At 39.3% G+C, this 14,392-nt stretch overlaps 1 protein-coding gene across 3 annotated transcripts in view; it reads left to right on the top strand.

The window, feature by feature from the left end:
* Positions 1-14,392, top strand: part of LOC136873694 (peptidoglycan-recognition protein LE) — a 65,198-nt gene that overhangs the window by 12,739 nt on the left and 38,067 nt on the right. For 2 of the 3 annotated variants that reach the window (XM_067146821.2, XM_067146823.2), the window contains exon 1: positions 9,927-10,055. The exons of the other annotated variant lie outside the window; for it this stretch is intronic. In XM_067146821.2, the coding sequence (XP_067002922.2) occupies positions 9,959-10,055 (97 nt within the window). In that variant the 5' untranslated portion in view covers positions 9,927-9,958. Of the gene's footprint in view, positions 1-9,926; positions 10,056-14,392 lie in introns of those variants that run through there. 3 annotated transcript variants of the gene reach the window in all.

Genomic DNA, 14,392 nt, shown 5'->3' with positions numbered 1-14,392 from the left:
TACAAGAGGCCAATTCCTAGAACTTAGTGGCATTTTTTAGTTTTAATACTTTTATCCTTCTGGTATAAAATTTACATTTTGTCCTTACGCTGTACTGGTTCTTAGGGGATGATGTAGATCGTATCCATAGGCATTTAAGATTCGTATCTCGGGATCTTTTCGTAGTCTCGGCGTATTCTCAATGTGCTAGCGAAAATAATTTATTATTTCGTAGTGCATAGTAATTGAAATAAATATATTTTCTCACGCATAACAGCAATTAAGAAAGACAACTAATAGGTTACGGCCTTCAAGTAGCCAGGTCGGCGGATGCAGAGTGACTGTCGGCCCACAAGTGGTTACGGCTGGACCGTGCCCCGACAGCTCTGCACTCCGACCGACTTAAGCGAGGAGAGAAGGAGTGTCCGCGGCTGTATCGTGGCCTGGTCCCCAACGTCTCGTCAGCTGCCGTAAGAATGGCTTTCGTTGTTTTCCATTCTCCTGCACTAAGGCGAATGCCACGACAATTCTTGGTATAGGCCACGGCCACCAACACCGTAAATCAACCTTCACCAATCCACATCCCCTGTCCTGAGAGACGGCCTCACCCCTTGCTGAGTAGTAGCAGCCACGTGTGGGTGACTTTACCTTAGTAGACGTCGGTTCCAAGCCAGGATAAATGAGAAGGACGAATGATTGGTATTTTGGTCTTGAGGGATTCACGAAGACCAAGTCCGTGCTTCTAGTAAAACTCGTGAAATGCATAGCTGGCGATCTTTCTCTTATTGTTCCCGGAAAGGGAAGGGATAAAGGCGAGTTCCCGCTGCCTTAAAACGGGAACATCTTGGCTAAGGTATGGTGACGCTACTTGAAGAGTCCCCGGTTCTTCTGGTTGGGGGTTGAACGTTCGACTAACAACCTCACCGCCTAAAAATCCCCCTATGAGAAGCCAAAGGAATGATAACCATATTGATATAGAAGAATGAACGATTATCTTCAAAGAGACCAAGGCTCTCAGAGGGCCGTAGAGCCAAGAAGTAAGGAAGTGAGTGAGTGAGTAACGAATTAACAAATCGTTTTCTGTAATCTTTCATACTCCGCTATAAGATAAAACACTGCTTCGCAGAACGTCTGGTGGGTTGCCTATGTATTCGGGCGTCATGTATGCCTTTGCTGGCGAGGTGTAGTGTTTACAGTGCACTATGTCTTCTGGCATGGGGTAGAATAAATGTATTACTTTCATTGACCTCTCTCAGTCTCACCCTTGGCTTCGACAATATGAAAGTGACTGAGGTATGAGTGATGCTAGTAAAACCATTCATTATGCAGCCAGTCCCTGTTATGAATGGTGTGAAAATGTTGCTCATAGGGTCGGTTGGTGTATGCAAGTTTAGTGGGCTTGGCAGACTGATATATAATAGCAACTTCTGGATCGGTGAGGAAAACAACGGGGAACTACCTCACTCCTCATTTCCCTAGTACGTCTCTTCAGTGACGCCTAAGCTATTTATGACAGCTTTTGGCGCAGCTGTGGAGGATCAAACCAGCCTTGGGGATGAATACCCAACATACATACATACATACATACATACATACATACATACATACATACATACATACATACATACATACATGTAGGCCTCTAGTTGTAGTTCAGGTGTGCTCTGTATTTTCTGCTACCAATAATCTCCGTTAGATGGCGTTAAAAAAATAAACCCGTCACTGAAGGGTGTACGGCAGTTAGTTGTAAATATGGCCAGTACTTAAAGTTGTTAAATATCTTCACAGCTACAATAACATAAATATTAAATGCACTAATACAGGTACATACGCACACACATTTGATCACAGGAACAAAGAGCACCCTATTTAAGTCGCTCCCTATCCTGAACTACATGCCTCCACCACATACGCCTAGACTATCAAATGTACCAGTGCTTCGCTACGGTATTCTACCTTGTAAACGGATTTCTACGTAAATTACTGTACACGCAGTGCATGTCTCCTGGCGTAATCGGAGAAACTACACGGGAAGGACCCCATACATTGTTTGCGATGTAAGGTGCGTGTTGGGTAGATTTGATGATAATGGCAGGTTGCATTTCCTACTGCAATTCAAAATCGAGTTCGGGAATTTCTACTATAACGGCAGGCTCACTTGCCAACTGCCATTCGCAAATAGAGATGGGGAGTTTTCATTATAAAGGAAGGCCTTTCCTAATGCCAGTCTCAATCGAGTTAGTGATTTGATTATAATCAAGCAATGCAGCACTATCTAACGTATAAGGAATCGAGATACGACGAAAGGTCATACTGCCAAAGTTGAAGATTTCTCCAAATTGAGAGGCGATTGTGCACTCTATTTTGTGATATGACCTACCGTTTAGCCAGCAGTTACCCCGAAAAGAAAGGTCTGCATGGTCATTAAAATTGCCTTCATATTTCGATATTTTCTGGGGCCAAAAACGCATACATTTGAACATCTTGGAATCTTTCATCAAAGGAGAGTGTCCAGGTTTCGGGATTAGCACTCCCATACATACAGGGAAATTAAAGAAGGAAGTAACACAGTTAAAAAAGATGTCATTAATGGAAATTAGCGAGCCCAGCCGGATAGGACAAATATGTAAATACTAAGTGGATGTATTGAAATATGAAATGCCCTCACTAAATTATGATGATATTACCTACGGATTTAAGAAGGCGGTAACATAAGAAACATTTAGGCGCAGAGAATCCTAGGTAACCAGATAAGAAGATGACCTATGGTGTTCTTACTTAAGCCTAAAGAAGGGGGCAGAGGCAAGAAATTAAAGCAGAAAAGGGAAGTAGAAGAGAAGTACATTAAAAATTATATCAAATAGCAGAAACGACTTACTGTGTGAAATACGAATAATAGACTACAACCCGCGGTACTGTTCAAATACTAACAGCCACCTTTAGTGCAATTAAAATATGATTGTAACTTCCAACGGTATTCCGCAAATATCCTGCAGAATGGCAGCTTGACGTCTCTCTTTCCTTCAATCCAAGAAACAACCACAAGATCACAGGCGTGATGACGGAAATGGCATTTCTTTACTTCCCTGCTGGAAAACAGCCAGAGACGTAACCACGTGAAGCAAATTTTAAAAATACTCGGTACGCAACAGTAATCTTATCTATCGGAGATGAGTGGCAACAGAAGACACAAAGTGCATCACAACAAACAATGGTCAATGTATTGTTGATCAATTTTATGAGCTTTCTATATTGTAGGCCTTCACATTTAGTTTTCTTTCTACTCTGTGATAGCGTAGACTGTAGTTCCTTATTCTCCGACTTAACATACCGATTTTCATTAAATTCTGTTTACCCATTTTCTCGTGACTCGGCGCTGATATAGACTTAGTAACAAACATCCAAATTCATGAATATCTCTGTGATCATAGCCGGTACGGTAACAATGTATCAGACATAAACGATCTGAATTTTAATACTATATAACTTTAGTTGCGTAGTATTTAGCAATACGGCCACTAATAACAAATATTTTAGAATTACATTTTTGGCCTTCCCCTAAACTACCATTTCGATCAACGTGAATAAAATTATTTATATCCTAGATTATAGCGACTTATTCTCCAAATTTCATACCGATTTTAATTAAGATAGGACTACTAACAACATAAATATCTGAGAACTAAATTTTAGGCCTTCCCATAAACTTCCATTTTTCTCAGCCTGAATACAATTATTTATAACTTAGATTGTGGCGACTTATTCCCCGACTTTGCCTACCGCTTTTCATTAACATACGACCACTAATAACATAAATATTTGAGAACTAAATTTTAGGCCTTCCCCTAAACTACCATTTCACTCAGCATGAATACAATTATTTATGGCCTACATTGTAGAGACTTACTCCCCAATTTTGCATACCGATTTTCATTAAATTATCCTCAGCCGTTTTCTCGTGATGAGTGTACAGACAGACAGACAGACAGACAGACAGACAGACAGACAGACATTACGGAAAAATAAAAAGTGCATTTCCTTGTTACTATGGACACGACTGATATATAAATTTATTTTATTTATTTATTTATTTAGTCTGATCCAGGACACCCTAGATTTGCCATAAGACACAGAATAATACACAATAACAATTTTGAGGGAAGATAAAAAGATTAATGTTTAAAAAAATGATAGGTTACAATTAACCATGTTAAATGGCATGAACTCCATATAAATGGTGACGAAGAATCGAAACGGAGTACTTGATGAGTGAGACGACTATTTCATCTTGTAGGCTTCTCGCTAGTTTATATTTTTGTCGCCATGTGACGAAAGATTTGGGAATTGTTCCCCTCGTGCCAAAGAAAAGTCCAGTCACCGTAATTTTTTTAAGGTTATACGACTCAAGAAAGAAAGGGATGGTTGGATTATAGATATCCTTTTTCTCATTGTCTACGTCAGTCGGCTGAGAGGCTGAAGATTCAAAGCGTACCGTAGGATCAATAATTTCTGCTTTGTTCCTCCGTCTGTCAATCGCTATAATATCAATCCTGCGAGTGCTGCCTCCTTCGGCGAGGCAGTGGACTTCTTCGTACACTTCTAGATTTTTGAGACGAAGAGCATTAGCAATCAGCTTTCTGATGATGTTATAGCGTTTGATCCTAAGCAGTTCTCCTTGAGGGCAACTCCCCAGCACATGTGGTAAGGTTTCATACTCACTGCAGTGTCTGCAGTGGCCTGTGCTGGTAGAACGTCCCGCCAGAGTACGTACTGGTGCAACCATCGCTGTCATCTTCAACATCTCCCTCCATTCCGAACAAGCAATGTGCAGACAAAAGTCTTATTTTATATATATAGATGTTTCTAAAGCACCTCTTAACATTTAATAGTGAAAATTGTAATTCATTACACACATTACAAAAATATTTGAGGTTGTAGGCCTAACTGCAATGAACAGAATTAACTTATTTCTTGGAACGTAAATTGAAAATGACGTGGATTTCTGCCCTCTTTCTTTCATTACTTCTCGCCTCAATTTCAAACTCGGGTATAGTGATCGAAGTGTCCGGGAGAACTTTGCCCACTGTTACACTCATCGTATGCCTAGTGTAGTGGTTAGTTTGATTAGCTGCCACCCCCGGAGAGCCGGGTTCGATTCTCGGCTCTGCCACGAAATTTGAAACGTGGTTCGAGGACTGGAATGGGATCCACTCAGCCTCGAGAGGTCAGCGTAGCAGATGAGCCGCCTGGGCGAAGTGCTGGTCCTCCTCCATCGTTGTATCCCCGACTCAACGTCTCATGCTCCAGGTAAAGGTGGGATGCCTGACTGAGTCCAAGGGAAATGCCAACCCAGGACGGTAAACGGATTAAGAAAGGAGAAATAAATACATAAAAAGAAATGAGCAAGTCCTGTTTTAAAACCAGCATTAATATACGCGTGACAGAAAGAAGAAATGTTGGTAGACCTGTCCTCCGAAGGTACTTTGAAATTAACAATATTGTATCCTGAAATTCACTAACAGTTTGTCAAATATGTTACATATTTGAAGTTTTTGTGTTCTCGTACACGTGTTTACCTCTACAAAGAAATCGGCGGTACATAAATCCACCCAGAGAAATAACTAAGAATATTTTACTGTAATAGCATTAAAAATATAATTTTGAGTTTTAGGAACAAATTTAAAAGCACAAATTTAAGAGCTTTCAGTGTGTAGGAGATTTATCCTTAAATGAATCCCTCTAGCCTAGCCAGACGACTGGCGTTAATTAAACTTGTGTTTTCATGAGGAAAATCGGAATAATTCCTCATAAGTCGGAATACTTGACAACTCTAGGCGCTGCTGCTAACGTCATACGACCTGAAGCACGTAAGTTCATAACAAAACTTTCTTCGTTCAAATTCTTCTGCATAACTTGGAAGTTTGTAATAAATAGAAATTTCTTACAACACTGAAGAGACGTTATACCACTGTACAATGCCTGTTACCGGGAAAGGTATCTTAAAACATGTCTGAAATGCTTCATGATATGTTCAAGGCCACTAAGGAGCGGTTTCTTCTTTGCACATGTTCGGTACATGCAGTAATCGGTTCGATTCATAAGAAAGAGCTTTGTTATGAGCTCCAAGAAACATTAACTTCAGGTCACGTTTCGTATACTGACAGCCTTGTGTTCAGTAAGACCCACGTACTTATCACCTCAGCTCTGTTCTCGACAAGTTCGAGTTACGAAAGCCGACAAGCTTTACTATAAGTCGTGGGTGTTTTACAACAATAATCTCTATGGAATAATTTAATTTTGTTATGTTTGTGATCAGCCGGCTCCGCGATCTAAGGGAAATGCACCTGCCTCTTACCCGGAGGCCCCAGCTTCAATTCCTAGTCTGGTCAGGGATTTTCTTTTACAATCGGCTTTACGTCGCACCGACACAGATAGGTTTTATGGCGACGATGGAATAGAAAAGGGCTAGAAGTGGGAAACAAGTGAATAGAGCAAAGTCATCTCCGTACAGGCCATGAAGGCCCTTGGAGTGGTGTACTTGATGGGGTAGAGTGGTTAGCTCTCCAGAAGTGGAAATCTCGTTTCTTAAATTTTACGACTTCCTGACGGGGATTTGAACCTACGTCCTTCCAGGCGAACCGAACACGCCTTTACAAGTGACTGTGGCCTAAATTAAGGCACAGTCCACTGATGTAGGCCGATGCTATCGTGCTATGTGCAGAATATAAATAAGGGGCAGAAGAGAATCTGGAACAATGGATAACTGTTCTGGAGGAAAAAGGACTAAAGGTAAGCAGAAGTAAGAGCGAATATATTTGTCTTCACCCCATTCATCTCAGCATTTGTATTTGTCTAGCAGTGCTATTATGCTGCTGGGCATTAAACCGCTTTATATCACTTACTTTAACTTCGCACACTTTGCAGTAGGGGATTTTTCTTGCATTTGAGAAGCATTCTTCCCCGAACACTTCAACGCATTTTCTTTTAACCCTTTACTGCATACTGTTGCCCTCGGGCAACATACAACTTTTCACCTGTATAAATGGAAATTGATTGTGTACTGAGGTAGTTTTACGGCACACCTTCAACTGTACAGTCATTTAAAGACATATACCAGTGATGCCTTGTTTTTTTTTACATAACATAAGACAAAACAGCCCTACAACCAAAGGTACTCCTTCCACCCCGTCAGCATCCACGCGTACCAACCACCGTTTATTTTCCGTGGGCCCTCCCCATCACATTACCACAGGCTTCAGGAGTACCTCTGGCTCAACCTCAAAGACATTACCGACCTACGGTCGTGCAAGTATACTTGCGCCCTGCAATACGTACCCATGGCCAGTAGGCAGTAATGTTCGGTCTTTGAATGTTAAAATCGTGAAAAAACGTATATATACCCCGTTATGGCATTCCACATCACAATGGAAATTGATTGTGTACTGAGGTAGTTTTACGGCACACCTTCAACTGTACAGTCATTTAAAGACATATACCAGTGATGCCTTGTTTTTTTTTACATTACATAAGACAAAACAGCCCTACAACCAAAGGTACTCCTTCCACCCCGTCAGCATCCACGCGTACCAACCACCGTTTATTTTCCGTGGGCCCTCCCCATCACATTACACAGGCTTCAGGAGTACCTCTGGCTCAACCTCAAAGACATTACCGACCTACGGTCGTGCAAGTATACTTGCGCCCTGCAATACGTACCCATGGCCAGTAGGCAGTAATGTTCGGTCTTTGAATGTTAAAATCGTGAAAAAACGTATATATACCCCGTTATGGCATTCCACATCACATACGAGTGTTAAGCTATTAGCCCTAGTTAAGAATTGCTGGTAGATCTAAAACACTGAACGTAAGTTGAACATTGAAGCTTGAAATTTTCTTCACCAAACGAAAACGAAAAATAATTCATGCAGTAAAGGGTTAATTTAACACTTTCAATACATTTTCTTTAGGATATTTTTGTCCAACTCTGTCACTCTTAATTTAACTATGAAGTCCTCAAAAATTTCTCTGTTGAAATATTTAAGAAAGGTGAGGGGAGAAAAGTAATTTAGTCACTACCTGAAGTGGTCACAAGTCACTAATTCTAAGGTGACCTTGTGTTATTTCCTAGTCTCTTAACAAGGGTAAAATTCCAGTGGGCGCAAATTGCAAGTTATTCTAAAACTAGTGATGTAAACTCAGACCAGATACAATAAGCGTCAACTATTCACTTCTGAGGCCCGAGCTACAAGTTTCGTCACAATAACCAATTATGATTAAAATTCCCGACCCTGCCGGGAATCGAACCCGGGACCCCTATGACCAAAGGCCAGCGCGCTAACCATCTAGCAATGGAGCCAGACCTCACAAAGTATGACCAAGTGCGTTAAGGGGCAATTTGATGGAGAAGGTTGACCGAAAGGTAGTTGGGCAGAAACCAAGACAAATGACCCAGTGTTAAGAGAACTAATTGCGCACTAACATTTTCTGATAACTGTATGACGTAATTTTCAGGCAGATTTTTCGTCATAATGCCTTTCCTACAAACTTTTTTGGGTGAAGATTCTTCGGAAAGGGGGGAAGGAAGATCTCCCTCAAAAAATCATAAAATCAATGACACAGTTCATGAGATTAAAAGCTACAGTGTGTATGTGAGTCATCAGCCCATAGACTGGTTTGATGCAGCTCTCCTTGCCACCCTATCATATGCTAATCCTTTTATTTCTACGTAACTACTATATCCTGCATCTGCTCTAATCTGCTTGTCATATTCATACCTTGGTCTACGCCTTACCCTACTTACCGCCTACACTTCTCTTAGAAACCATCTGACCGGGCGAGTAGAGGCGCGCGGCTGTGAGCTTGCATCCGGGAGATAGTAGGTTCGAATCCCACTATCGGCAGCCCTGAAAATGGTTTTCCATGGTTTCCCATTTTCACACCAGGCAAATGCTGGGGCTGTACCTTAATTAAGGTCACGGCCGCTTCCTTCCAACTCCTAGATCTTTCCTATCCCATCGTCGCCATAAGACCTATCTGTGTCGGCGCGACGTAAAGCCCCTAGCAAGAAGAAGAAGAAGAAGAAACCATCTGAACAAGTCCTGGGTGTCTTAAGATGTGTACTATCATTCTCTCTCTTCTCATCAAATTTAGAAAGAGATTTTTGAAGACTTTCATCTGGAGTGTGGCATTGTATGTAAAGGAAACATGGACAATAACAAACACACAAAGAAAGAGAATATACGCTTTTGAAATGTGGTATTGCACAAGAATGCTGAACGTAAGATGAGTAGATCGAGTCAAGAATGATGAATCAAGTTGCTGACAGGAGAACGATCTGGCGAAATTTGACGAGAAGAAGAAATGGAATAATAAGACACATAATAGGACTTATTCAGTTGAGGGAAGTGTATGCGGTAAGAACGGTAGGGGTAGACCAAGGTATGAATATGACAAACATATTCGAGTAGAAGTAGGATATAGTAGTCATTTAGAAATGAAAACTTTAGCACAGCATAGGATGACATGAAGAGCTACATCACACCCTTCTATGGACTGATAACCCAAACAACAAAAGGAGGAACTGAAATGAAGGAAATTACTTTTAAAAACAATGGAGTCAAACTGTGAGATTTCCCTTTTGCTTTACGTTTTCAACATCATAACTGAGAATTTAAAATGGAGAGAGTCCTAGTTTTTACTTTTTAGGGACTACTGAAGTCCTAACATTTTACCGGAATACGTTTCAGACCGTTCCGGTTGAAAAAAAAAGTCCTCTTTCCACTCAAGACTCAATACGGGAGCATATTATTTTCCCTTTTCACAATGTTTGAACGACAAGGAAGTGCTGTAGGCTATGTGTCACTGCCTTTATCACCTCGTAGATTACATTATCGTCGACGGACGGGTTTGGGAAATGCCCTTGTGTCTAGTTGCTGCTTAATTGCGCAGTTACACCGAATGGTTATGTGGCAAGAATAGTATGGCAAGGTGGTGTGAGTCGGTAGGACCTTCACAGAAACTAGAGAAGAGTGCTTTCGAGAACATTCGTTGGGTAGCGGCGACGGACAGCATGACAGGTAAATGCAATTCCTAACTTTCGGTTAAAAGAAACAAACTCTTTTTCATATGATGTCCCTAACCATATTCCAAGTTAGCTGTCAGTACGTTTAGAATCATGAACTATTATTACGTAACAAGCACTCCTCTGCCTTTTTACATTTGAAGACCTCCGTGGAATAAGGATGTAACCAGCAAATCAGTAATTTTTCAGGACTTTGTTTCATGGTATACACTACTTGAACCAGTTACATATGAGAGTGCGCAAATGAGTTCATCTACTGATAACACACAGGGGCGTAGCCAAGGTGGAGTTACTGGGGGTTAGAACCCCCTCCCCACCTCATGGAAATATTACAACAAATAAGTAGAAACTGACAATAAACTAAATAAACTTTTAGAGACACAAGTGTAGAACCAACAGATCTGTTGAATCTATTTTCTAAGACGCCTCGAAAGTTAGATTTTAGATTGTAAACTGAACATATCATTCGCCGTCAAAATGTTTACTTTCATCGTATTGTTCTTCTTATGTATTTTAATGTAAGATTTTGTAGTACACTGCAATCTGAATATCGACACAATTCACTTATGTCAGTGTCCTTGTAATGACAAGTCATACATGCGTGCACCTCACAAGCACCTGCATTATGTTCTGTCATAATTTTGTAACTATAACCCCCCATCAGCCAATCCTGGCTACGCTTCTGATAATACAGGTGTGCAAACTAGTTCACCTATTAAAAACGATACTTTATTGTTGTAACTTCACGTTTTAAAAACAAAGTATGAAGAAGGAAGTGATCAGTGGAAAACAATCTGCGAATATGTCTTATATATCGTCGCTGGAAAGGTAAAACGTTGTATTCCACAAAGCTCTTCCTATCAATTATTCTCCTTAAGACTGGCCACGCCTCCCAACCACGTATGGATATGCAGACCATCAGAACAAATTTTGTTGTGTTCATTTTCCTATGCCCATGTGTAAAGGAGATGAACCTTACAGTACCGTACTGTAGGAATGTTCGTTTGCATTACGTATTTACGCACTCCTAGTGTACAATGCATGTAAGGTTCATTTTCGTTTAATCGTCGACATAGGAAAACGAACACAACGGACATTGTTCTGATGGACTGCGTATCCATATGTGGCTGGGAGGCGTGACCAGTCTTAAGGAGAATAATTGATAGGAAGAGCTTTGTGGAATACAACCTTTTACCTTTCCAGCGACGATATAATAGAAGAGAAATCGTGTATAAGCACTTGGATCACAAATGATTGCAAATAATATTTGTGTAACAGTAAAAATAATAACACGAAATGTCAAGAAAATAGTTCAAAATATAGATGTGATTTCGTTTATGCCCTTTATTTAAATGATCTATTACGCCTAGTGATGAACCAACAGAAGCACTGTCCACCATCTTGACCGATGTTCCATCCTCACACCACGGAGGACAAAGTTCTGCTGGCTGTAAACCAGTTTGAGGTTCAAAATAATGTAAGACATAAGATGACACCGCAGCATAGAGGCGTAATGATACGCCGTATTTCCAGTGAAATCTCATTTTTTTTAAATGATTGGTTACATCCTTATTCCAGGCAGGTCTTTAATATTGTACCCATGAAATTCATTAATATTATTTCTTTAGATAGATATCATTAATGGTACACTGTTCAAGTTAAAATAAATATAATTAATAGGTGATAATGTTGTTGACCTAAACAAATCACTGAAAATGATCAACAAAATGTCCTGATATTTATGGAAAAATGTTGTAAAATACGTAAAACAAATACTTAAAATATTTTACTTAACTGAATTCTGGAGACTGTGTAGCAATGTATCCCTATTCTGTTCACTGCTCAGCTCTTGTTTTTACAGAAATAATTATCTCCTAATTTACTTGGAAGTGTTTTTTCCCGCTTAATGTGCTGTTGTACAACAAACTTCCTTTCCGCATTCACTTTAAAACTGCACAATTTACAAAACAAAACATGCCTATCTGTTGTAAACACATTCTTTCCAAATACATTCAGTAAGTGAATTAAAATCACTTTGTCATATCTAGCAAGTGGATGCGTGGTTTGGGTCACGTAGTTATCAGCTTGCATTCGGGAGATAGTGGGCTCGAACCCCACTGTCGGCAGTCTTGAATATGGTTTACCGTGGTTTCTCAATTTTCACACCAGGAAAATGCCGGGGCTGCGCCATAAGACCTGTAAGACCTGTGTGTGTCGGTACGACGTAAAGCAAATTGTAAAAAAATAAAAAAAATAAAAAAATAAAAAAAAAGAAGGCAGCAACACTTTGTGATAGTTTCACTTTCGGCGTTTTTCTTGCACAGAGCTACTTGAGAGGATAATTCTGTACTGAAGCGGAAAGTTGTGTAATCATCCTTTCCAATCCCTTCTCGTTTTCATTATTGGCCTTGAGGTATGCGGGGGTGAATGATTGGCTGTAGGGGCGGAGGCGAAGGCTTGTGCTTAAGACACGTTAGATACTTTCTCCTAATTATCAGAGTTCTTTATTGTATTCCTGCACATACCTTGGGAACACAAGACTCATAAATCCTTTGCTTACCCTTTCTTATTACAAGTGATAAGCTTTAACAGCTTCATTTCAAGTAATACTAATCCCGTATTGACTATAATCAATCAATGAATATTCAAGATAAACTTAAATATTATAATTAAGTGGTCCGCCTATTCAATACAATATATAATTTATTATATCTAGTACATGTTTCGTCCCCTAAGGGACATCATCAGCTAATAATAAATTAACATTAATATATCAGAAATAAATATTATTAAAATTGGAAAGACATATTAAAATTTTTTGACATTTAAAATAAGATCGTAATTTTGTTAAAATTGCAAGTCATAAGACAGATAAAAACAATTGTCCATATTTCTTGATGTGTATCTCTGTGTGTACACACTTACCTCGGTAGAAGTGAGTCCTTCTCCGCACATCGGGGCCAATAATAAGGAATTAAATTTTTTTATTCATTACCACACAGAACTTTACCATCACGGCCCCGATCTGACTTTAAATTCTGAAGCATTTAAAATTTTATTATACCGTCTAAGGAAAGCTTACTAAGTTTCAACAAATCTTCTACCAAGAGATACATATCAAGTGTGCTATTTACAACAAATGACATTTTAAGATTTTATAAGCAAAACTGGTATTTTCCAAGAACATCAACAAGAGAAATATGGATAATTTAACTGTTTTATCTGTCTTATGACTTGCAATTTTAACAAAATTACGAAGATCTTATTTTAAATGTCAAAAAATGTTAATATGTCTTTCCAATTTTAATAATATTTATTTCTGATATATTAATGTTAATTTATTATTAGCTGATGATGTCCTTAGGGGACGAAACATGTACTAGATATACTAAATTATATATTGTATTGAATAGGCGGACCACTTAATTATAATATTTATCTTGAATACCCTTTCTTAGTCACCAACAACTGCTCAGTCAGATTGCTTGATCATGAAGGGTACCTAGCAAATTAAACCATATGTAAGAAAAATTTATGTTATTTGTGGTGTCACTTGTGGACTTTAATCATACATGCATAAATTAAAAAAAAAGCATTTTATATTGATCCAAACATCCTTAAAAATACTATATATTGACCTAAAACCTTTTAAGAAGTTGAAATATTTACTCTATATCCCGAATCGGCAAAAAAATGCAAAATAATGCAAAGTAAAAACATGTTATTATAGATTCTTATATCACAGAATTAACTTATATACTAATGAAAAGTAAAGCAAAGTCACCTCCGTACAGGCCATGAAGGCCCTTGGAGGAATGGAAGGTAAAGGCTTCCACCATTGTTAACCTCGGCACGTGATGGGGTAGAGTGGTTAGCTCTACGCCCGGTCGCCTTTGCCCCCAGGAATAATCGCAGCTGTATCTTTTCATTATACTATAGGAACAGTATCCACTGATGTAATGTAACAGAGGCCAATATTCTCCTTCAATCCCATCCACGTCATTTTCATCTGCTGTACATTCCACAAATACACCAAGGTCACACTCATTGTCTTCTACACAGTCAGCAATAGCAGCATCCAATTCCATAACAGACTGAAGTCGCAATTTATTTTCAACTTCATATATTTGTCTGAGAGATATATTGTACTGACTACCTGCAAGCTGTCGATATTTACCAAACCGAGCTTCCAAGTTATCCGTCTGTACTTTTCCAGGCAAGAAAAAGCTGTGGCCTTTATCAATAACAAAGTAATGTGCCATTTCCAATAAACCCTTTGTAGAGAGAGTCAATGCAGTGTGTGTCTCTTTACTGAGTCTTCCATAAGAAGTA

Source organism: Anabrus simplex, chromosome 5 (assembly GCF_040414725.1).
Source record: "Anabrus simplex isolate iqAnaSimp1 chromosome 5, ASM4041472v1, whole genome shotgun sequence".
Lineage (NCBI taxonomy): Eukaryota > Metazoa > Arthropoda > Insecta > Orthoptera > Tettigoniidae > Anabrus > Anabrus simplex.
The sequence above is the reverse complement of the archived record's forward strand: the minus strand, read 5'-3'. Positions and strand labels throughout refer to the sequence as shown.